At 39.6% G+C, this 23,248-nt stretch overlaps 3 protein-coding genes across 8 annotated transcripts; 1 reads left to right on the top strand and 2 right to left on the bottom strand.

Annotated features, from left to right (window-relative positions):
- Window positions 1-5,922: 5,922 nt before the first annotated feature.
- Window positions 5,923-10,054, bottom strand: LOC110049418 (mitochondrial import inner membrane translocase subunit Tim13-like). Its single transcript, XM_020755211.2, has 3 exons — window positions 9,875-10,054; window positions 7,933-8,001; window positions 5,923-6,770 (listed from the first exon to the last, which is right to left on the bottom strand). The coding sequence occupies exons 1-3, from the start codon at window positions 10,004-10,006 to the stop codon at window positions 6,660-6,662; spliced, it is 312 nt and encodes a 103-aa protein (XP_020610870.1). The 5' UTR covers window positions 10,007-10,054; the 3' UTR covers window positions 5,923-6,659.
- LOC110049411 (arginyl-tRNA--protein transferase 1-like) lies at window positions 10,041-20,154 on the top strand. Of its 6 annotated transcripts, XM_089283132.1 has the most exons (16): window positions 10,108-10,233; window positions 10,632-10,695; window positions 11,292-11,354; window positions 11,877-11,962; window positions 12,390-12,677; window positions 13,199-13,302; window positions 13,844-13,954; window positions 14,677-14,805; window positions 15,057-15,185; window positions 15,909-15,941; window positions 16,825-16,891; window positions 17,306-17,420; window positions 17,715-17,814; window positions 18,536-18,653; window positions 18,902-18,966; window positions 19,563-20,154. In XM_089283132.1, the coding sequence occupies exons 1-16, from the start codon at window positions 10,140-10,142 to the stop codon at window positions 19,668-19,670; spliced, it is 1,674 nt and encodes a 557-aa protein (XP_089139258.1). In that variant the 5' UTR covers window positions 10,108-10,139; the 3' UTR covers window positions 19,671-20,154. The 6 variants fall into 6 exon arrangements, with proteins under 6 accessions (XP_089139253.1, XP_089139258.1, XP_089139254.1 ...); XM_089283127.1 differs by lacking the exon at window positions 14,677-14,805 and having other exon boundaries at window positions 10,041-10,233; XM_089283128.1 differs by lacking the exon at window positions 15,057-15,185.
- On the bottom strand, window positions 19,860-21,755 carry LOC110049410 (uncharacterized). Its single transcript, XM_020755205.2, has 2 exons — window positions 21,383-21,755; window positions 19,860-21,010 (listed from the first exon to the last, which is right to left on the bottom strand). Exons 1-2 carry the CDS (start codon window positions 21,737-21,739, stop codon window positions 20,156-20,158), a joined length of 1,212 nt encoding a protein of 403 aa, XP_020610864.2. The 5' UTR covers window positions 21,740-21,755; the 3' UTR covers window positions 19,860-20,155.
- Window positions 21,756-23,248: the final 1,493 nt, after the last annotated feature.

Here is a 23,248-nt window from a genome sequence, read left to right as displayed (position 1 = left end):
GCTTACCCAGCAGAACACTGGTTCCCTCTACATTCATCATCCTTGGAATACTTGGTCCACATAAGTCAACATTCAACATGCCAACCTGGAAGATAAAGAGATAACACAAAGATTAGCCATTTATTGTGATCAGGGTAGTACTGCTGTAACAATACATTCTTGAAGACACTTCTCTGTTACCAGTGGTACATCCACAGATTTTAATTGGTGAATCAGCAAACGTATTTTCTTAGGGCTGTTTTCTAAAATCAAATATTAGCCTGGTTTCTTCACTCACATTTCAATCGATGGCTTTTCAAGTTATTATGTTTACACTTGTATGATCGTGATAATGACTGGTACCTCTAATTGATAACAGCCATTGATAATCAAATGATGAAATTTGGTTTGAGTTTACACTTTTCGCACCATTTTGTGTTCAGCAGTTGTTTATTTTAAGTACAATTATTCAAAATGGTGGATAGAGGATGTACAGGATGAACATTAACGGAAGTCATGTGTAATATAGGTATAAATAAATAATACTTTATTCAAATACAGAGTACAAAGAGTATTTGAAAAGGAGGACCATGAGGTTATCCCTATTTAGGTCCCCTAACTAAAATTACAATCTAAGAACATCAGCTAAGAACATAAAATAATACTCATTTAGAATATTACTTTTAGGCTTAGTCCATTTTAGGGTAGTCCATTTGGGTAGTCCATGGACTGAGGGTCAGTGTTCTGTCCATCACTGTCTCTTCAGACAAGAAAGAAGTGACTGGGCACATTTAACAGCGCTTTTCCGTAGAGGAAGCTGGAATTGTTTTCGAAAAAATAACATAAAAGGACTTATGCTTCGGCGAAGTTTTACATTAAAAAAAAGAATAAATACACCCTTTGTGCAAACAGCAATTTTTAACACATTCGTTGCACGACAGTACTCACCGTCCGCCATCTTGAATTTGAGAAGGAAACTGCTGATCATCCTCTAGTACAGTCGGCTCAAGAAGCTTTCCGGCTAGCTGAAAGGTCCTCGTAGACCCAGGAGCAGTTAGTCGACGCGATATTTTCGGGCGACGCGATATTTTCGGGCGAAAGTTCACATCAAGTTAACTTTCGCCCGAAAATATTGCGTCACCTGAAAATATCGCGTCGCCCCGACTAACGGTGGAACAGTGATCCCATATGGAATAATTGTATCCCACGAGTCATTTGAATTTTTCGGTATAAACACATCCTTAAGGCGAGTGTGTATACCAAGAAAATACAAGTGTCTTGTGGGATATTCCGCGGTATACCACTCGAAAACGACCGGACAGTGCTCGACTTCCCGAAATAGTCGGATTACCGAAGATGTTCGAAAAAGTACGATTTCCCAATTGGTTACCGAAGATGTTCTATTTGCCGAATTAGTCAGATTTCTGAAGATGGTCTTCTTTGGCAGTAAATCGATTTTCCGAACTTGTCGGATTTCCAAAGATATTTTGCACATGCTTCGGCAGAGCTCGTCTTGCCGAAATAGTGGATTTCCGAAGATGTTTGACACTCTTCGATTTTCCCAGAGGTTACCAAAGATGTTTCATTTGCCGAATTAGCCGAATTTCCGAAGATTATCATCTTTGGAAGTATACTCGACTTTTCCCGATCACTCGGATTTCCGCGGAGGTTACCGAAGGTTACCGAAGATGTTCTCTTTGTCGAATTAGTCGGATTGCCAAATATTGAGTCGTATTTCCGAAGCTATTCTGCGCATGATTTGACAGTCCTCGATTTGCCAAATTAGTCGGATTTCCGAAGATGTTCAACAAAGATTACCGAAGATGCTCTTTCGCAGAACAAGGCGGACTTCTTCGACAGTTCTCGATTTGCCGAATTCGGTCGGATGTCGACCGAAGATGTTCGACAACGTTCCATTTTTCTAGGAGGTCTGAAATTTTCCGCCGAAGGTCACAAAAGATCGGACGTGTAAATAATGAATGATACCGTGAGTGAGTTCCTGTCTTCATTTCCAGTTCTACCATGCGTTTAGACACAGTTCGGATCGAGGATTCAAACACACATAACGAGGCTTCGATTGACTCCAGAATAAACGTGGTATATGCCCTATCCAAAGTTAAAAATAGTCATAGAAAACTATTTTTCACGCATTCCAAGACTCTACAGCCCTAAATTGCTTGGCATAGCCACACATAAGCCTATATAGCTCTACACAACACTACACTTTCATACAGTTGAGCTGATATAGCCCTACCGAGAGCCCTACATCTTCCTGATAGTAACACAAAGTCCTTAGTAAACTCATATAACCATATACCACCAAGCTTTAAGCTTGGTTACATTCCAGAAAATAACTTTAAAGTACAATGTCGTTCAAAACCTTACAAAGTCCTACAGAACCATACATAATTAGATATTCCACATTGTTTTACATAGTCCAAAATAGCATTAGAATATAGTTTATTGACTAAGCGTAAGGTCAAGAGGACTGCTGGATATTAGCCAAGTTCTCTGTTTGTTGAAGCCAGGAAATCGCACAGGCGTCGTCGTGGAGAACATCGCAAGGACGCAGCAAGCAACTTTTTTCTGCCTTATGTAATTTAAAACAATTAGTCAATAAACTGTTTAAAAACAACAAAAGAAAATAATTAGTAACTTAACTACAACCCTACAAATTTTAGTGTAACTTCAGCACTATCCAATAAGTTTCTTTTCATGAACAAGTTCTTCTCATTCTCGATTAACCCAATAACTAAATATTTCTTCTTCATGCAGAAAATAGAAAGACAACAAGCAAACGCTGCTTAAGCACCCTTGCCCACTTTGATGTAAGAACTACTCCTGACCTTGTCAGTGCTTCTAGAGGTAAAAAATGTAATGTCAATTCAATAGCCAATGGCATTATTGCTGTATAGGAACATGAATTGCTTAAAGCTCAAAAAGCTAAACAGGAAATAGAGGCTCATCTGCTCCAATTCGTGGTTGATCATGCAATCGGATATTGTGTCCAAAATTCTTCCTTCGTCCGAGTCAATTGAGAAGCACAACGAGCTCTCGAAAAACCCAGATCAAGTGTTTATTCATTCTTTTAGAATTTTGACTGCAAAAAAAAAAAAAAAAACAGAAAAGACAACCTGCAACCCCAGCTTGAATACAGACACAGTCCTCGGGGGGTCCGTATGAGCCAGAAGCGCTGAGGCAGTACAGGAACGGTCAGAAATCAACCACCCTATTCCGACACTCCATCCAGACTCATGTTTCCAGTGGATTGTCGCATGGTACTCATGATACCTGCGTGCTGTGTCCAACAGGATAGGTTTCTAACTTGCGAGCACGGAATGACTAGTCGACTTCTCGACTGCAACCACACCTCTGGACGTGAAAGTAAAACAAGCACTAAAAGGAGCGCACGAAACTCTCCACCCAGCTCAGGAATGCGTATTGCCGTCTGCGATCATCCCGATTTCAAAATGGGCGTTTTATTAGTTCGTTTTAGGGTTGATCTCGGATTTTTCTAAGAAGCAAGTCGATACCTGTGTCTTTATTTACTTATCCTATCGTTACCAGAATTGTCCACAGCCGGGTTGCTCTCAGGAAAGACTTTTCCGCTTTCCATCCCACTGGAAGGATTTCTCAAATTTCCTGTTTCCTTGAATTCATCTGTTCGAGACATTTCTCTGGCCAGGAATCACTCCAATTTTTCCATAGTATGGATCCTTATAAGCCACAACTGAACCAGGCTGATGATCAGTAGACTGCCGGGGTTGCGACACCGATGTGCCTGTAATGCACGTACTGCACAGTCAGTAATCAGCGCTTCAAGGACTAATCTAGAGAAAAATAGGTGTTTAGAATAATAATTCACAAAGGAAAACTAAGTTTAAACGTTTCATAATTACATGTTGTCTTCGGTCTCTTCGTGTCTTATCACAAAGAGTTTTTATGAAAAATGAAACTTATTTACGAAGAGTGGTAAGGGTAAATGTGCGAAAGTCATCTCCTCGGATAAAGTAACTGCTCTCCATACACTCGATTTCTAACTCAAGCATTCTAATATAATTTTCAGATCATTGTTCCACGGTACTGGTGTTCAATTGAAGCTTTTCTAGGAAAATTAAAAATCGAGTTTTTGCTGGCACTGTGAATTGTTGTTGAGCCCGAAAGTCTTTCAGAGTGACTTTCTTTAGTCTTTTAAAATATCGTATGACCAGTAAAATGTCCAGAAATGGTTCTAGAATAAAGTTCAATCTATGCTGATTATATAGAATGAGAAACTCGTACTTACCTCTGAGAGGGCTTTTTCCATTGCCCTGCCTCTCTTATCTGTCTCCGCATACTTCAACATGGTGACTGTATCTAAATGACTCGCCGGTGAAGAAGAAATTAAGGCAGATTGCATCGCTCAGCATCGTTTATCCGGCCTGTTTGTCGGTTGCCACTAAAGATTAGTACAGTGTAGTTCTGAAATGTCCTAACTGGTGAGAACCACAGAGCCCAGCAATGCTTGAATCAAACCGTTTGAAGGATCGTTGCCATCTGGTCAAGCGAACTTTCAGTCTCGTGGCTTAAAGAAACTTGCTCAAGTGAAATGAAATGCTCAATGTACAAAACTCGATGCATCCTTTTAAAGCTTCGCTCGCATTGCTAAAAGTCAGCAAACCTGACGCGAAGTGGATACAGCTCAAACTGAGCTAAACGTCGGTTGAGAAATTTGAAAATGAAATTTGGCTTAGGTGCGCATGGACAAAGGGAACTGCGTCGTTAAGTTTGAATTTCATTATCAAATGTGTGAATTTCTCGCGCATAGCAAGGAATTGATAATAAGTTTTGTAAAGTATCAAATCAGCGCATTTAAGTTTTCAGCCCATCATTTGCATAACGGGCAAAGTATTACTTCAGAGACCACTGATTGCCTCTTAATTCCCTTGGTGTTAGTATAGGTAATCATACGGTTTCGAGTTCAATTTGGAATTAATTTGCACGAGCTGAGTGAGCTTTTTGAAAAACTCACAAGTGCAAATTAATTCCAAACTGAACGAGAAAAACCGTATTACTTATTAATAATATAAACACGAAAAAATTCGCGTGGAGGAAGTGCCGGAAGATCTTTCTTGAAGCCATTTTTTCTTATTCGAGAAAACTTTTTTCAAAGTTTCCGCACAAAATTCTCGTCTTCATTTTACGTGATATCATTTGCTTAGAAAATTTCCTATTGTATTTCAGCCAATCATAATCCAGAATTACGATGTGTAATTTGCACTGGTGTTACACGTTTTGCACTGGTTTTACACTTGAACTGCACTGCTCTCAGCCAATCAGAATCGAGTAATTTTTTCACATATATAATTACTTTCTAAATATACTGGCGCTTTTTTAATCTCGCTTTTGGCCTTATCACATTATGTTGATTTTAAAAGCGCGGGAAAACGGGAGATAGAGCCGTGGCGTTGCCACAAGCTTAGGCCACAGGGAGCACACGATCTTGTTGAGTAGGAAGAAAGTTATAAAGGAATGAAAAGAATATACAATTTACCTTTGTCTCCTGTTGTCATTTCTTACGCGACAAGCGCTACCTACAAGTCCTACGTAACACTGTAGCGCTAAACTCGTACCTGGGCACTACAATGTTACGTATGGAAAGTCGAGGGTTACAAATTGGAAGGGCAGGGTAGTAATCAAATGAACACACAACAACGGATGCAAACCCTCTCCAAGAGTAAGGAGAAAAAGTAAGGGTAGTGGAAAACGACCAGGCAAAATGGTGGTCACTCATTAAGGGACGTTTCATTATTTATGAGGATTACCAGGTCAGGAAAAAAGGTGACCGGGCCACAAAAAATTTCTTTCCGAAGGGACGGGGTTCTGAAAATTGATATGTCCTTCTTAATTATGACACGTAATACCACTTCAAAGTAATGCCGATAAAAGTACACATACTGGAGATACATGCATCATCACTTCAGGCTTTTATTGCAAATTGACGAAGCTACCATACTTTTTGTGTAGTGGATGGGATTTGAAACATTTTACAACGAATCGAGGCCGGCTTAGAAATTGATGAGAACTTCTTTCATATTTTCTGCATTAGGGTAAAATTAACAAATTATACGGGTAACATTATGTCCAAAATGGTCAATTAAACATTTTTTGCCACACCAGCTGGTTATTCAAGTTTAACAAGTGTAGGAAAAATGCTTACATTAAAGTGATGTGAATATTAACAAAGCCTATGGACAGTTTGTCACATAACTATTATTCTTTGCCTTTGCAACACAGTACAGCCAGCTTCATATAACAACACTTTAAGACCAATCCATATGTACATGTAATGATAGTGTCCAAAGTACAGTTGACATCCACTTTTTTGGCACTATGTACACTGTAGGTGAATGCATGTCCCATTTTGATAGGACCGTTATCACATGTTAGATGTATGATAGGTTATAAAATAAAGCATTCACTTTGTGTAAGGCCTAGGATCACCATAATGAAGTGTTCCTTTTAACAAGACACCTTGAATGGGAGGTACCCAAAAAGTTGAGTTTTGAAAAAAACAATTCCATTAACATAAATCAAAAGAAACAAAACGTTGAAAGTCAGTTCTGATGTGATAATCGCTTGACTTGAGACAGAGTGATACTTTGCATGACAAATCAGCACAAAAACTGCATCTGTAGCGTTTAACTAAAACTTCCTCCTGGTGAATGTTCTCTCTGTAGCCTGGACTTGGTTGTTTTTGATACCGTATTCCATGCATCCATGAACCGATCCATACACATAGATATACATTTCTGAAAAACAGAGATAAATGAAAAAAATGCTTAATGATAAATGTATTTAAATGTATCAAGGGGAGAGAATTACCCTATGCAATCAACAACAACTGATTTAAGACCTAGGTCAAGTCTGCATACTAGCCAAGTGACCTGGATCACGCCAGAGCTTATCCCGGTTACTGTAGCATGAAGCGACTAAGAGTATTTCTACTCCCCCCTGGATGGGATACTAGTCCATCTCAGGGTTACCCCCAGCATTTATTTTGGCGGTATCCATTTATACACCTTGGAAGAGGGAGGCACTGTGAGAGTACAGTAACTTGCCCATGAACACAACACAATGTTTTCGGCCAGGGTTTGAACCTGGACTGCTCGATTTAGAGATGAACACACTAAGCATGAGGCCACCACACCTCCCATGATTTAAGACCTAGAATACTTAAATTATCTCAGCTAGGTGTTACACATCCATTGATTCTGATGTTAGATATTACTGCAAGTTTTATCTTATGTTAGATATAATTGTAAGTAAAGTCTTAATGCCCTATGTACTACAAGCTCATCAGGAGTATTTCTACTCCCTCTCAATGGGATGCCAATCCATTGCAGGGTTATCCCATGGCATTAAATTTGCTGTTGCCCATTTATACACCTGGGTGGGGAGAAGCTCTGTGAGAGTAAGGTGTCTTACCTAAGAACCCAACGCAATGAAAGCCCCGCAAACTTTTCAGGCCCCCAAAGACATTTTTAGTTACCACTAATCTGTATTTAAAAACAGAGAAGTGTATACACCTGAAACGTTTTGTATGAAGGGAACCTCTGTTCATATTAAGAATATGAGAATAAAACAGCTCTGTAATCATGAGGTTTGAGATTTTCCTATGGCTTTCCAGGTGCGAAAACTTTTCGAAGTTGTCAAAGGTGACAGTATTTATTGCAAAGCCATCAACAAATAGCAATCCAGCCACTCAAATCATGATATTAAAAACTGATATCATGTTTCAAAGGCTTCCCCTGTGAGCTCTTGCTCCTTAAACCACTCTTGACTCACTCCCCTCACTGATTTTGTTGAGGCTGTTTAGTGGTTACATGTGTACAGACCAATTTATGATAGATGGTAATATCCTGTAACATAGCACTGTTAGATGAAAATGTACCAAACAGAGCTTAATCGTACCTGTTCAGAATTATCAAGCTGTGGTCCTGGTTTGTTAACACACTTTTTGAAGCATTTGTCAGACATTTTCTAGTTGAAAAGTTAAAACAGATAGGAAATTAATGTTGAGAAATAGATGCTCCAGATTTCACTGGAATTCATGAGATCGCTAACATTTCTGGCTTGAACATTAACCATTATGCACCTATGTATCAAAATTTTGTGAACCTGGTTATTCATGTAACTTAAAGCTAGTAGGTTGAGTCTGCATATGAGCCAAGTGGCCCATCAGGCTGGAACTTATCCCAGTTTCTGTGGTATGAAGTACTAGGAGTATTTCTACTCCTCCCTGGATGGGATGCTAGTCCATTGCAGAGTTACCCCCACCAGTAATATTGCTGATACCCATTTATACAACTGGGTGGAGAGAGGCACTGTGAGAATTAACTGTCTTGCCCAACAACACAACACAATGTCAGGGGTGGCGAATGGTCCTTTAAAAACCATGGGTCTCGCAAAATTTTCGCTGAATTTCACGGGTCTTGCAGTCTCGTTTTTTAGCGGTTATGCGCGTCTCGCAGTCTCGATTTTTCTCCCAAAGCTGTCTCGCAGTCTTGATTTTTTCAAGGCTAAGAAAGTCTCAAAGTACCGATTTGTTTATTTTTCTTAGTAAAGTTAAATGACATCACAACATCTTAGCACCTGAACGTCTTGAGTTCGCACTTAAAACACTTTAACATCTCAGTCTCACAATTGAAGAAATCAAAATGTCTTGGGCTTGCAAAGAAAAACGCTTATCTCGTTGTCTAGCAAAGTCTCACATTTGCCATTCGCCACCCCTAATGTCCCCATCCAGGGCTTGAACCCGGACCGTTCGGTCTGGAGATGAGCGCACTAACATGGGGCCACTGTGCCTCTCACTTAGAGTTAGTACTTCTAAAGTAGAAAGTGGACCCTCTTGGGTGGCAATTTTACCAGTCCAGCGAGTGTCCCCAAGTTTGTCAACAATATTGCAATGACATGAAATCAAATCCTCACTCTGCCATGGGGGTGATGGGGGTCAGGATTTCAACTGATGATGTTACTGTTATAATGTTATTGACCGAGCGTGAGGTCAAGGTGGCTTGATATTGGCCATGTTTTTTGGGGGCATGTTCATAAACCCCAATGGAGTAGACGTCCATAAACATGCAAAAAAAAAAGAGAGGTCCCCAAAAGAAACTGAGGCCAGTAACGAGGCCAATATCCAGCCATCTTAACCAAACAAGCTTGGTCAATAAAAGAATTTAAATTTAAAGAACGCCAAAAAATGATCTTTAGTAACCTGAGTAATCCTGAATGGGAAAGATGGCACAAACAAAATGTATTGCTATATAGCTGGAGTTTATTGAATCTAACACACCTTCTTATTGGCTGATTTATGGTCATGTGGCCATGGCTAAATCTAAACGTCGCCCAGCAGGCAACAACTGCTTCTGAATCCAAATGTTGCACTCTCTCCCTCTTACTGGAGGTTACTCTGACTTCTACTCTTCCTTATACTTTACACTAAGCTCCAGCTATACAGAAAAACACTTAATTACTGGTCCTTTGAAAAACAGTTAGTTTTGTTTTCCTTCTTATCTCGACTTCTTCTCGAGAAACAACGAGATTACCAACTGTTTCCCTCAGTACCACTAATCATAGTTAGTAGAGTCTCCTCCACTAACTATGCACTAATTATACGTGTGTGATATGCCGGCCTGCGTGCAGCTCAGCCAGGAGGTTGCATCATCCGTAACATTGAATCTACATGGACTACATGGGAGACATAAAGACCCGTTGAGCACTATAGCCAGGGGTAACTGATTTTCATTTCTGTCAATTCTAGACTGCGTTTTAAAGTGACACCACATGGGAATATTAAGCTTGAGCACATGTACCGGCCACTGGGGGCAAGTTACGCGGCGTGTTAAAAACTTACCGCGAGCATTTCCTGTAGCGTTGCAACTAAAAGTTGACTTTGGACTTGTTCCATTAATTCAGCTCTTTGAGCGCCATTCATTCCCCCCGAGGAACTCGAGGATGACGGTGAAGAAAAGCCAAAATCCGACATACTTCTTCCGAAGATCGAGAAAGGAGACAAGACCAATTTGACGCCCGCAATGTCATCAAATGAGCGGTCAGTGGTTTTACTTGGCCCAGTCCTCGCTCTTTTTCCGGGTTGCCCCGTTTGGGCATCTTTCAAAATGGCGGGCCGCCACAGTATTGTGGAGTATTTCGGCGATTCTGGAGGTCACCGTTGTGGCTATTGTAAAAGTAGTAGCACCAACCAATCGCATGGTAAATAGCCATTGGTAAATTCCTTTTGAAGTTGGTAAAGTTAGTTTGTACAAAGATTTGAATGAGTTTATATAATGCGGATGTTTCTGACATGATCAACACCCCTTTCGTTTTTATTAGCCCCAAAGTCGATTAGCTTCTAACCGTTTGGCCCCACGACCAGAAGTCGAAAACACTGTCTGTTTCTCGTTCTTTGAGGGTGAATATGGGGGCTAATCGACCTCTTGTTAGGGGCTAACCGGCTTGGGGCTAATCGACTTGGGGACTGAACGACCGGTAACCCTGCTCCCTAAACCGTAATAATTTTAAATGGGAGTCTGGTTTACAGAAATAATATGAACGTAACTTTAATACTGTTGTTTAAGCTTTTGATATTTTGCTTTAATTTTTGTTCAAAGGCATGTGGGCACATACCATGACTTGCTTGGACTATCAAGACCTTATTGACAGAGGGTGGAGAAGGTTTGTGAAAAAAAAAAAAACATTGACCACCCCCCCCCCCCTCCCGTCGAACAAAAAAAGCATTGACCCCCAAAAGCACAAATTGACCATTGACCAATAGGCTGCATTTGTTTATTCAGCTTGACAGTGATGCCTAGAAGGTGAAAATGATTTATAGGCATTCAGTCTCCTTTGTTTGTATTGTCACTGAATTTTAGCATATCAAAAGGAGCCTGAATGAAATCTGATGCAAGATTAGCCCAATGATTGATGGACCCTTTGCAATAAACCTAAACCTAAACTTGTTAATCATTAGTAAGTTGTAGCTATAAAGGGGTGACAGAAACAGAGTGATGTTAGGAAGCATACTAACTTCACAATTATTTATTATTTATAGAGTCACCCATTTTAAGCTACATTGTACAATACAAGGTCAAACCATGATATCAAGGGTTGTGCCGAGTGTAGAACCATTGTATTCCATGCCAAAAACAAGCAATCAAACCTACTATGGAAACACACTTTGCTGTAATAATTATTTAGCCTATTTCTTCAAATTATAATCGTTGTTGCTATATCATATAAATTTGTCTATTTTGTTTGTTTGTTAATTTCAGGAGTGGTAAATATGTGTACAAGCCAACTATGAAAACAACATGTTGTCCAGCCTACACAATCAAGTATGTTTTAGATATCTAATATATCAAACATTTGGCTGGTAAACTCAATCAAGGAAGACCAGATGGCCTGATTGGAAGCACATTGAGCTCTGGATCAAGCCATCCAGGCTTGGGCACTGCCTGGCCACCTTTTCTTGTAATGAGTTGATGAAGGCGATTAATTTTCGGTGCTGTTCTCTACCAGGGAGCATACTAAAAGGGTTCCTATGAAATACTAATAGACCTTTCCTGAATTCCACTTTAGTGCGTACAAACAATAGTACCAGAGCAAGGTTAGGGTGAACATTTTTATCCATATTTTGCTGCAGTTTTGCCCTCCCTGACCTTAATTCGGCACCATGGTTTGCTGGAATGTGGAAAGGTCTATTAAGACAGCCAAGTAAAAATGCTCAGGGTTAGACTGTGAGGCAGTTTGAGCCAGTTTTTCTCAGTACAGACTTTTCCTTTAGAACCTTCACGCCTTCTGCTTTAATCAACAACACAGAAACTTTAAAAACACAATAATGTGATTTAATTAATCAGATGTGATACACACACCTTCCATCCCACCAAGTCTCAGAAGAAAGTACTGAAGAAAATGACCAAGTTTCTCACAGTTCCCAAATCAGGTAATCTATGTGTTTATAGTATTTTAAATTTGTAATCTTCACAATGCTGTGTTTCTACACTGTAAGTTGTTTTATAGACTTGTACAGTATTAGTGCATGTTATCAACAGGTTATGAGGATCAAGAAAATCACAAACTATGGGATAGCAATCTTGAATTTGGTATCAAGTTCTCAAAACTGTCGAGAACTGTGTAATGGTATATTTATTAAGAAAAAATTAAAAATTTGGGGTGGGATTTAGACAATAAGATGATTAGAGCATGAAGTCCTTCATCCAAGATGATCAGAATTTATATATTTTTGCCAAAGGAAAAAGAAGAACTTACTTATTCAAGAACCTACACATTATAAGAAATGGAATCCATAGAGGGCCATGAATATTGGTAACAAACTAAATGACTGCATTTATTCTTACTATTCATTTCAGAATCAACTTTTTCTAATGCTGATTGTAAAGATGCTGGAAAGCAAACTCTTGCAGAGTTTAGTGAAGTGAATGATCCAGCTTTTTTAGAGCCCATGCCTGGCACAAAGCCATCTGAGACTATCAAAACAAGGGATATCAATACAGACAAACTGGAAAGGAGCAATGTAAAGGGAACTGCTGATTTGGTTACCACGAAAGAACCAAAAGATTCACAAGTAGCGTTGTCATCTGGCCAATCAGTATGTGAACCTGTAAACAAAACTAAGCTGTTGAAAAAACAAGCACCAGGTAGAAGTGGTTTTTGTTATACCAGTTATATCATTTGGTACACTTTGGTGGCATATCAGGCGAGTTTGGTCGAGCCATGGTTCATATTTTGGCGAGATGTAGTCAAGTCAAAATACTCATGGTGAGACCAAACAAGCCTAATATGCTGCCAAAGGATACTAAAATCTGTACAATTAGGTATTTACCGTACCCAAATTTGGCCAAGTGACCATGATATTGTAGCCATATCAGGTCAGTGACATTGCAGGATATCAGGATAGTAGACACAGCTTCTGACTGGCTAATTGAAAATAAGGGTAACAGTAATATTATTAGGCACATTATATAGCAGTCACCAAAGCCATGTTTCTAGAAGTGTAAGTAAATACAAAAGTGGAAATTTTGCTTTTTGTTTCCATAGATTTATAGTACTTAAGAATGATTGAAACTATTTTTTGGATATATTTTTAACTTTTGTCTTTACAAGACATTGGCTTTGAAATTAGCTACTCATAAAATGTTCTTATTTTCTCTCTTGCTAGCACCTGGCATTGGAGCTGATCCAGACAAGCCTGCTTGCCGAAAAGCCAAAATTCTTCGTCTTGAGAGAAAAAGGCAGAAACTGGCCTTGGCTAAAGGAGAACAGGTAGATACAGGATGGAGACAAATATTACATTGCACAGCGATTTTTCATTTGTAAATAATATTATTATTGTCTAGCATCATAGGCCTGCAAAATGTGCAGAGTTGCAGCACCAGTATATTGCCATCAGGGCACACTACTGTATGTGCCTTGATGTTAGTATTTACTTACACTTCTAGAAACATTGCGATTCACATTTGTGTAAAATTCAATTTTTGAAAAAAGTTATTTAAAATTCAATTTGTGAAAAAGTTATTTGCCATCAGATTCCCATACAAATGCTGTAATTTCTGACCACTTTGCCTGCCCATCAAGATGGCATCGAAAACCATGATTAGGCCTGTTGTACATAACATCAGCTACCCACTCCAACAAATAAAGCTGTCTTCTTGAAAGCTTTGTGATTGACCAGGGTAAGAACACAAACAATTTGTTATGGTACTGAAGCAGTAACGTGATTGCCTATTCATGTACAAAATATATAATATGGTGCACAACTACTGAAGCTCACTCAGATTATGTTTCCATTTATAATTTTCATTAGGTAGCAGATTCTGAAACAAGCACTCAAACTTCAAGGGCCCCTGTGGCAAAATCATTGGAAGAGTTTGTGATTGACAGATTACCCAACCAAACACCAGTGCATGATCTCCAGGTATGGTATTGGTTCCATGCTGTCGCAGTCCGAGTTCAAGCCCTGGCCAGGGAAATTGCATTGTGTCCTTGAGCAAGACAATATACTCCCACAGTGCCTCTCTCCACCCAGGTGTATAAATGGGTAATGGCAAACGTAATGCTGGGGGTAACCCTGTGATGGACTAGCACCCCATCCAGGAGGGAGTAGAAATACTCCTAGTTACTTCATACTACAGAAACCCAGAAAAGCTCCAACCTGATGGGTCAATTGGTTCGTATGCAGACTTAACTCTACCTTCCTATCAAAGTCCTGAAGTTATTGTCAGTCACAAATATTGTTAATTAGTTTAATGGTTATGTTGTAAAAAAAAGTAACACGATATTGGCTTTCATTAGCTGAATGAATCACTCATTGTAAACATAGAATTTATGACATGCACACTTGAGAATCCTGATTTCCTAATCCTCCAAGGGAATCAAATATTTGTTCAAGGAAAAGGGAGTTCAAAATGTCACTAAACAGAGCTCAAATTAAAATGCAACAAATGTCAGAAATTCAGAGGTTGAGATATCTGGATTGCACTATAATACTGTATCAGTATTAATATTGATCAGAACAGCTTTTCATTTTATGTCTATCTTTTCTGGTATGCAAGCCTCTTATTACTTACTTGGTGTGGCCATGAATCAAATTTGTGAAGAATTACATGATTTTAAAACAGGTATCTGCTTTCTCCATAGATCAAGCTGATTCGGTCAGACCCAGACAATGAGGAATTCAAACATACTCTCCCACAGACTACAGAGCTATTTTTTAAATACCAAAGAGCAATCCATAAGGATCCCCCTGAAAAATGCACTGAGAGAAGGGTATTAAAAATATTTAACTCTAAAAGCCACTTTCAAAGTGAGTTGGGAAGGGGGCCACTTCTGTTCCATCAAGCACTTTACAAGGCATAATTGGCATTCTTTCTTTGAAACACATACAGTGTATTTTCAGGGAATGGTTTCATTGATTAGACTCGTGGTCGTGAGTGGTCCATTTGTTTTTTTACGTCAACAGAAAATAATTTTCAATTCTAAATTTGTGAGCTGAAACATTGCATTGTTTCAATTCTCAGGTTAAATTGGTGAGAGTGAACTTGAAGTCTGAAGAATTTAAAGCAACATATGATCAGACTTGTGCTGTGTTTGCAAAATATCAAATGGCTGTCCACAAAGACTGCCCAGATGAATGTGATGAAATGCAGGTTAGGTCGCTCTACGTTTAAACTACCAGAGTCTGAGTGGGTAAAAGAAAGCTTTGAAACATGAACTTGGTCTCTGTGAAGTCTTTGCTGTGTATACATATACTTGAAGCATAAGTTAAGTTACCTTTTTTTTGTCAGTATGTGAAAGTGATCATGTATACGCAATCATTGATTCCATTCATACCAAGTTGGAAATAGAAACCCCTCGTTAAGTGCAACAGAACAGGAAGTGGCCCCATCCTTATTTAATTGCTCAAATGTTAATAAACCTGTTATTCCACAGTTAATCTTCTAGTTAAATGTAGTTAATTTTAGTTCAGAACAATTCAGTCAGAACCTTCAGTTGGATTTTGTTCTTTAAATACTTTCTTTCCCTCTTTCTGTAACCTTCTCTCAGACATAGAGTACCTTTCATGTCCAATTTTACTGTCTCATTGTTAAATGCAACCTTAAAATAATTATGGTTAATGGTGGAAAGCTCTAAAACACTTTGTACAGTTGAACCCTATATATAACAAACCTCTTCATGAGGGCGTCCTCGGTATAAGGAATGATATTCGTCAGCCTAGCCAGTCTTAAATGGGGCAATGTATGGAACAAAACCTCATTTTAACAAACCCCGTGATAACAAACTTAAGATATTTTCCCAAGATAAGCATTCTTTCAGAGTTTAATTGCCTTTTTGTGATAATTAATGACCATCTTTGACTCGTTTGATTATAGTTCAGAAGATTTTTGGTTGACTCGCCTCTTGAGGTATGCTTGCACTCTTTTGCATTCAATTTGTAACCTTGTGGCTTAATTAAACATTGAAATGTTCAAAGGTGCAAAACAGGTTGTCTAAGACACACGTCGTGAAAGTAAAGATTGTGAACTGAGAAGCACTATGTGAAGTATATATGAAATAATTCATATTTGAACTGCAGTTGTAGATGAAAGTGAAGAATGATCATCACAGTAAATTTTCCCATTTAAGCAATTGGAAAGAAGAAGCCTGAAAAAAATCAGGGCTTCAATGGGATTCGAACCTGTGACCTCCACGATACCAAATTTTAGGGCGAAGGAGAAACGGTAATAACATGACACAACCAGGTTACTCTAGTAGAGGGAATTGTGTAATGGGTATTTTTTTTTCTAAGGTGCAGCTATTCACTAGGTTTCTCCTTCCGCCATGGCCCCCGCCATGTGGTATGCTCAAAATGAGTTTCACTTGTCAATGTCTGATTTTCCTTCTCATGCGAAAATGGCTCTAGCTGATTGATGTCGACATACTAGGTAGTGGTCATCTTCAACGTCACATGCGAAAGAATTTGCAATGAGCAGTTTCTTGTAGTGTGTGAGCAGACTTGGCTGTACTGTTTTGCAAACTGTTGGCAGTTTGTCAGTTATTTGGTGCAGTCATGGCATGTAGTCGCAATCTCTCAGTCAACTGTCTACCAACTGACAAGAACTGACCTTGTTCTTCACAATTGCCAAGTTTTTTATTCCTAATCAAGTCACCAACAGTATAACATCTGCAATGTGTGCAGAATCTGGTGTAGTTAGTTTGTTCAAATGCAACTGCCTGTAAGTTACCAGGTAACATTTATTAAACGTTATGGATATCTTTTTATTTTGCCTTTTCAATCCAAAAATGCAGCATGTTACTGGACCAGGAGCTCCTTCCATGGGCTTTGGTTCGTTTCATCAACAATATTTTCTCGACGGTAAGTCCTTGCTTGAAATAATGTAATCACAATCTTGGTAAATAAATTTATATATTGCGCATGTGTCATTTGTGTTGCTGACACTGCAGTAGTGGGTTACAGGAGACTATCAAAAGTTTAAACTATATCAAACATCTCAAGACCATTTTGTTGTGCATTTGACAACTGCTATGTTAAAGTAACTCAATATTGGGCGAACTACTGACACGCCAAGCAGAGCAAAACATGATTGGTTGGCCTTTGGGCAAGAAATGAAACCCATTGGTTATTTGGTCCATGCAATGCTCCCAGCACCTTCTAACGGTTACTTTTTTTTGTAATTCGCACTCGTTTACTACACTAATTGTGTCCTCAATGAGTGGTCTTGTTATGTCAAGTCGACATTCATTTCATGTTTTTTTTTCTTTGTGGCAGGTAAACTCATCACAGTAGGAGTGATTGACATTCTTCCTCGTTGTGTGTCCTCAGTGTATCTCTTCTATGACCCTGATTATTCGTTTTTATCCCTTGGCGTCTATTCTGCTCTAAGGTAATCTTGATCTTCCTGTGCTTATCCACACTAACCATTTTACCAGCATGATGCGTATCACTCACTGCTTAAATGTATGAGTTATAAAGAAAGCCCTCGAAAACAGTTGTGGCTTCAATTCCAACATCACTGTTGCGATACCAGAACGTAAGCAACATTATTTCCAGCCAAACAGGTCCACAGCAAGTCGAGATACTATGACGGGAAAGTTGCGATGATATTACTGAACTCATTTTTAATGATTTTCGTAAGCTTCTAGGCCTCCGAGATCAACTTGCTTCATTTCCTTTTCAGGGAAATTCACTTTACTCGCTCACTTCAAAGAACCATTTCATCTATTCGGGATTATTATATGGGCTTCTACATCCACTCCTGTCCTAAAATGAGATATAAGGTATGTTTAGGTAAACTGGAAGGTGCTTAGTGTATGTGCTTTCTTTTACTCTACTTCTGTCAGCATCGTGCATGACTCGCGTGGATCTAAAGATTGCACATTCGGTCCACATGAATCGTATGGTTAGTGTCATTTTTACGGCATCAATTTCTCTTTTCCCTGGTTAAAAAGAAATCGTTTTGTTACCTCAGTATAGTACAAGAAGCATTGACTGTTCAGAATCCAAACAGCCTGGAGAAATTACAGTGACTGTCGAATGTTTTATGTAGTAAATATTTGCGGTATCGTGATAGAAAAGGCCACGAGAATATGAATCACCCTCGATGGGAAAAAAAACACAGCCATCGAGAGAGTGTGCCATAACATGGCAAAGCGATTGTGCAGGCACTGCTGTTGCAAAAGGGGTAAATACATTATATCTTTAAATCTACTTGTAATGGTAATTGCATTGGACTCCAGGTTTACGCACTGGCCGGGGTCATTCTCAAGACGTTTTCTCTCACTCCGCCCAAGAGTGTAAATGGGTACCAGCAAATTGTTAGAGAAACCTGTAGTAGTTACCTGTGATGGGCAAGCAACTTATCCAGTCGAGAAGCAATAGCTTTGGTTGCTGTATGCTATAAAAACCTAGAGTTAAGCACCGGAGTGATAAGCCATCAAGACTTAAAGGCAGACGTCGGTCCGTAATTCTAAACACTGAATGTTTCCCTTTTCCTTACAGGGCAACTATGCGCCATCTTACCTCGCCTGTCCAGAAACTTATAACTGGATTCCAATTGAGCATTGTCGTCCAAAACTCGACCTCAGTAAATATTCTCGACTTGATGACCCCGACGAAGGTAACAACTGTACAAAATTGGAAGAAACTAGTCTAACAAAATAAGGAGACTTTAATTTTAATTTTCTCGGGTGTAACCTCTTTTCTCTGTAGTCGTGCCCCCTTGAGAAGAAAAACCAGTATTTAGCGGTAGTATCTCTAGGTTTCCGTCGATGTGAAGGACATTGGGTTCTTATCCATCGGACACATTTTCTACCCACTTAGTCATGGCCTGCTCTCTCCTTGTATTTTTTTACGCTGATCCTCCAGAAGCAACCCAAGGTTCTACAGAAGATGTACTTGTACTGTTTGAGCGACAAGCAATGCCATACCAGGTATGTCTTAATTTAATTCCCTTCCCTTCTCCACTCTTACGATAAAAGAGTTCAAGCAAACCTCAGTGGCAACGAGAACGGGATTCGATTGATCAACAGTAGGGGGTTATTCTTCTCGTTGTACTGATCTATTATTATTCATATTTACGTCAAATTAGCTAATGTTGCGGCTAAGCCTCGCTTTTTACGCGGGAATGAATCTCCAATGCGTGAAAGTGGATTAACATGGCAGACGAAGCAGGGGTTTGTCAAGAATTTCGTGTCAACAAGGCATGTGGAAGCACCGGGAGGAATGGGGGAGGGGGTGAATTTTTGCAACTGGCATGATCACGCATAAGCCCGTCCTTAGTTCTCCTCCTCCAGGGAAAAAATATGAAATGACTAAATTCTGTGTTGAAGACGAACGTAAGACGCAGAGGCGAAATTTTGTGTTACTATTTGGTACTGAGAGCAGTCTTTACACACTCATCTAAGTAAAGATAACTAAGATGAAGGAATCTAGATAACTGCGAGATTCCTAAGAACGCTATCCCCAACGTCACCGTTCTGGCCTCCACAGCCTATATTTACCGTTGCTGTTGTTTCTTTTTTCACAGCTTTATGCGGCGATCACAGAGGCCAATGATCGACAGGAGGTTCAGGAGTATGCAGAACTCGTTGGACCTGCCGTTTCATCAAGGATGCTACTATTTAGATCTGGTTGAAGCCTGATCTTCTTCAAACATTCTCACACCGCACCCCTCCGTAGCAGAAGTATCGCGTGAAAACTCGTTGATGGCGGAAGCCCCTAAAATGTTTTTAAAAATTAAACCTCGAGAGATTTTGACCAAGCGTTACATAAGCTGTTAGGAAGAAGCATAATTAACTGGGCCAGACGTTTTTTTTTTTAAAAATTGTTGCCAACCCACGGACACTTGTAAAATATTGGTAAAAGTTAAAGAGCTGGGTTTTGAGCTTCTTGATTTATATTTTTACGACGAATTGTGTATTTACAGACTCACATGCTGTTTTGGTGTGCGTTAGAAGTATTTTTAGAGTGCTCGTGAAAATGAAATATTTGCTACGGTTGTACAAGACGTGAATCTCTGGTAGACATCGAGGTTTCACGAAGTCTTGGGTGAAAAAGCTTTCTTTCTGACGAATGAACGTTTTCTGCAACAATTAATAAAAGTGAAGGTTACTACGGTCGTCATCGTTGTTGTTGTTGTTGTTGTTGTTGTTGTTGTTGTTGTTGTTGTTGTGCTTGTTGTTGTGCTTGTTGTTGCAGCTTTACTCCCAGCCACCACTGCGTCGTTGACCCTGGCGAGGATGAACACCGATGGTCGCTTTTAATTGCTTGAAAATACCCAAAATATTCTCGACGTGAACCGAAGTAGTTAATCTCGACTTGTAAGTCGCATGAATTATCCTCTATGTGAGCGTGATAGCCTGGTGCGTGCCAGGTTTCCGCTGTACAGTTGTCACAGCCAGCTCCAAAGATTCGCACCCGCTCGTATTCAATGCAAGTGTTGATGATGTCGTTATCCCCTGAGAAAAAATCCACAATCGCAATCTTTCCTCTCAGGTAGTCGGTGTTAATGTCAAACTTGTCTTTCTCGAAGTCACATGTCGCTCTGAAATGCGTCGCTCCCTGATTTGTAATGTAATTCATTTCATTCCGCGTCAATCGAAAATCAAGCCAATTCACGCTGCCTTCATTTCGAGGCCAATCCGCGCCAAAGTGCACCCCAGCGAAATGCTCTAAGTTCGCCAGAGAAAATGTTTCTATTAAAGTCCAAACAAAATCCGCCTCAGAACTGAAATCGCAGTAGGTTTTGAATAAATTCCCCGATGTGTCTTGTATTGTGTATTCTCCGCTCGTTGCTTGTGGATTTCTTGTTTTGATGTCCAGACATGAAGGTGCGATCTCGCATACTCTACCTCCGAAATTTACAGGACACGCACAACTGAATTTCAGTTTCACGTCAGTACAGAGCTCTGAACATGTTCCTCCGTATAAACAAGGATTCGACCGACAGCATCCATTTAGACAGTTGTTAGCATCCTGTGTGAATTACAAAAACATGTTTCAATGTGCTGCATGTGCATCACTGTGCCAAAGGGAAAATATCAGAGGGTATTCAACCGAGCTGAGAATGTATAGTACACGTGAAGTATTCAAAGTCGAATTTAAGAAAAACAGGCTGCATTTTAATAGGATATTCCGGATGTATTGTATTTGTTGTATTTCGCGTCACGCGACCGTCAATGCCCCAGAATGTTCCGGTACATGAAGCGTGTGCCCGAATCGTATTCGAACTGGGATGAGTTTGGGCTTTTTTGAATAAGGTGGCAGTCCTGCAGCCCCCTTCCAAGCAACATAAATAGCGCGGGCAGAGAAAATGCCAATTTGCTTTTGAGGGTTATCATTGCATACCTGTTGCACAAATTCCTGAGTTATGTCGTAATAGGCGTACCCTGGTACCTGTCCGAAATCCTGGGCCGCTGTCCCTCTGTCCTCTTCTAACAATTCACAGCTGGAATCTCTCGTTTGAAATGAGAGACATCTGCAGTCACTGATGCAGGCACTGAAACATTCCTGGTCTGTTAAATCGCTAAGATTTCGGAACGAATGCCCAAGAAGAGCATAATCTTTGATTACATGTTTTTCTGGACGGAACTCGCCCTTATAGCAGGTTCCGCGACAATGAAATTCTGTTCCCGTTGTCATAGTAACAAGTTGCACTAGGATTGCCGCAACCGCGTGACATAGAGAAGTTTTTAAGGCCTGCATTGCTGGACTCCTGACTCTTGGATAACTTGAACATATATTTCTGCAATAAATTGTTACTATTATATTTTTTCACTTCATTGTGGTTTATTAGGTTCTACGACTGATGATTTACAGACCTTGCGTTTCGCCAAGCCTGAAAACTTAGGAACGATACAAACTGCCAATCAAACTTTTGTTTCAACAACTTGCCGCATAAAAATGGCCCAACTTCGCTTTGTCGAAGCGAGTAATGGTCAGTAATCTGTTAACTTATCATTTCTTCCTACAGTTGCTCTGGTTTAACATTCACGCAATCAAAATAAAATAACAATTTGCAGGGCAGATTTTGAGTGTTTTTTATGAAGGAGGAGAGGTCCCACATTTTTCTATCTTACGAAAAAGGGGAATGGTTATGAAGCCGATCACGACGGCAAACTTCAAAGAAGAGAACAGAGATGAAAATATTTATGTTGGAAGGTTCTCGTGCGAAATCTTCTACATCTACATTTTTACATAGCCAGAAAGGTTGCCCACCCCGCATTCATACATCTTGCACGAATTAGGTAACTGAAACGTTGCTATTGGTTAGTTCCTCAGTCGGTAGTAAACAGCAATTGTGTTTTGTGCACGGTCAAGGCCAAAAAAGCGAAGAAAAGCATACAACAAAGAAATTTGTCGCGTCTCACACAACCATTTCCCTTTATCATGTATGCCATAGCTGTAAGGTTGGGGTAATATTCCAGTAAAAGCAGCTTACAATATGAACACGTTTCGACCCTAAATAAAGGAAAACCACTATTGCTGTCTAGCGTATGAGGAAAAAAAGGGAAAATGGCTTTCAATAATAGTATATACATTGAAAATTCAGTAAAACCTTCGCGCATGAACATGGCAATCTCTTTATGTCGCTCCTGGAAGTAACGTACTCTGTTCAGTTTGGGTACGATGAAATACTGCCAGAAGAATTTACCACACGACTTTTGATCATGGTTTCAAAATGGAAGAAGAGTAAGAATTAAGGTTGATATTCTTTCTTTTTTATCTCAGAAGACTGAATCTTTTTTGAACTGTTCAATGTGAGAAACACCTTACCTGTATTTATCACAGACAGCACCGGTCTGGGGCAGTTAGGTACGGTGAAATCTTAGGCCGCTCCTCACATTAGCCCGGAATTCTATTACATAGGTGATAACTTGTTTTACGTGGATTTTTTCAGCCACTTTATCAGAACCTTCAACCGCGTTCGTATTTGACTCCATCGTTAACTAGTTAAAGCCTCGCTTTATATTTCCTTTACAGGACAGGGTCGGTCACAGTAAGTTTCTTTGTTAAACTTAGTGGAAAACCATTAAAAATTCACCCGCGCGACGGGCCGTTAAATTTCTGCTGTTTTCAACACAATAGAACCTTTGCTTTAGAAGACTTTTAGTTATTGTTGTTAACGAACTGTGGGCGTTCTCACTTATTTCAGCTGTTAATTTTTAGTTTTTTTTGTTCATGCGTGTCTCGCATTTTCTATTTATGTCAGAG

Source organism: Orbicella faveolata, unplaced genomic scaffold (genome assembly GCF_042242905.1).
Source record: "Orbicella faveolata isolate gen_17 unplaced genomic scaffold, um_ofav_v1 contig_12, whole genome shotgun sequence".
Classification (NCBI taxonomy): Eukaryota; Metazoa; Cnidaria; class Anthozoa; order Scleractinia; family Merulinidae; genus Orbicella; species Orbicella faveolata.
This window is presented reverse-complemented; position numbering and strand designations above follow the sequence as displayed.

Bases quoted from the DNA above. Each gene is read 5' to 3' on its own strand.
- LOC110049418 (XM_020755211.2), bottom strand. From the start codon at position 10,006: ATGTCGGATTTTGGCTTTTCTTCACCGTCATCCTCGAGTTCCTCGGGG. The intron at 8,002-9,874 runs GTAAGTTTTTAA...CTTTTCAACTAG, and splicing joins CGCTACAGGAAATGCTCGCG to AAAATGTCTGACAAATGCTT. The intron at 6,771-7,932 runs GTACGATTAAGC...TCTGTTTTTCAG, and splicing joins AGCTTGATAATTCTGAACAG to AAATGTATATCTATGTGTAT.
- LOC110049410 (XM_020755205.2), bottom strand. From the start codon at position 21,739: ATGCAGGCCTTAAAAACTTCTCTATGTCACGCGGTTGCGGCAATCCTA. The intron at 21,011-21,382 runs GTATGCAATGAT...TAATTCACACAG, and splicing joins CTCAGGAATTTGTGCAACAG to GATGCTAACAACTGTCTAAA.
- LOC110049411 (XM_089283132.1), top strand. From the start codon at position 10,140: ATGGCGGGCCGCCACAGTATTGTGGAGTATTTCGGCGATTCTGGAGGT. The intron at 17,815-18,535 runs GTATGTTTAGGT...TTTTCCTTACAG, and splicing joins GTCCTAAAATGAGATATAAG to GGCAACTATGCGCCATCTTA. The intron at 18,967-19,562 runs GTATGTCTTAAT...CTTTTTTCACAG, and splicing joins GACAAGCAATGCCATACCAG to CTTTATGCGGCGATCACAGA.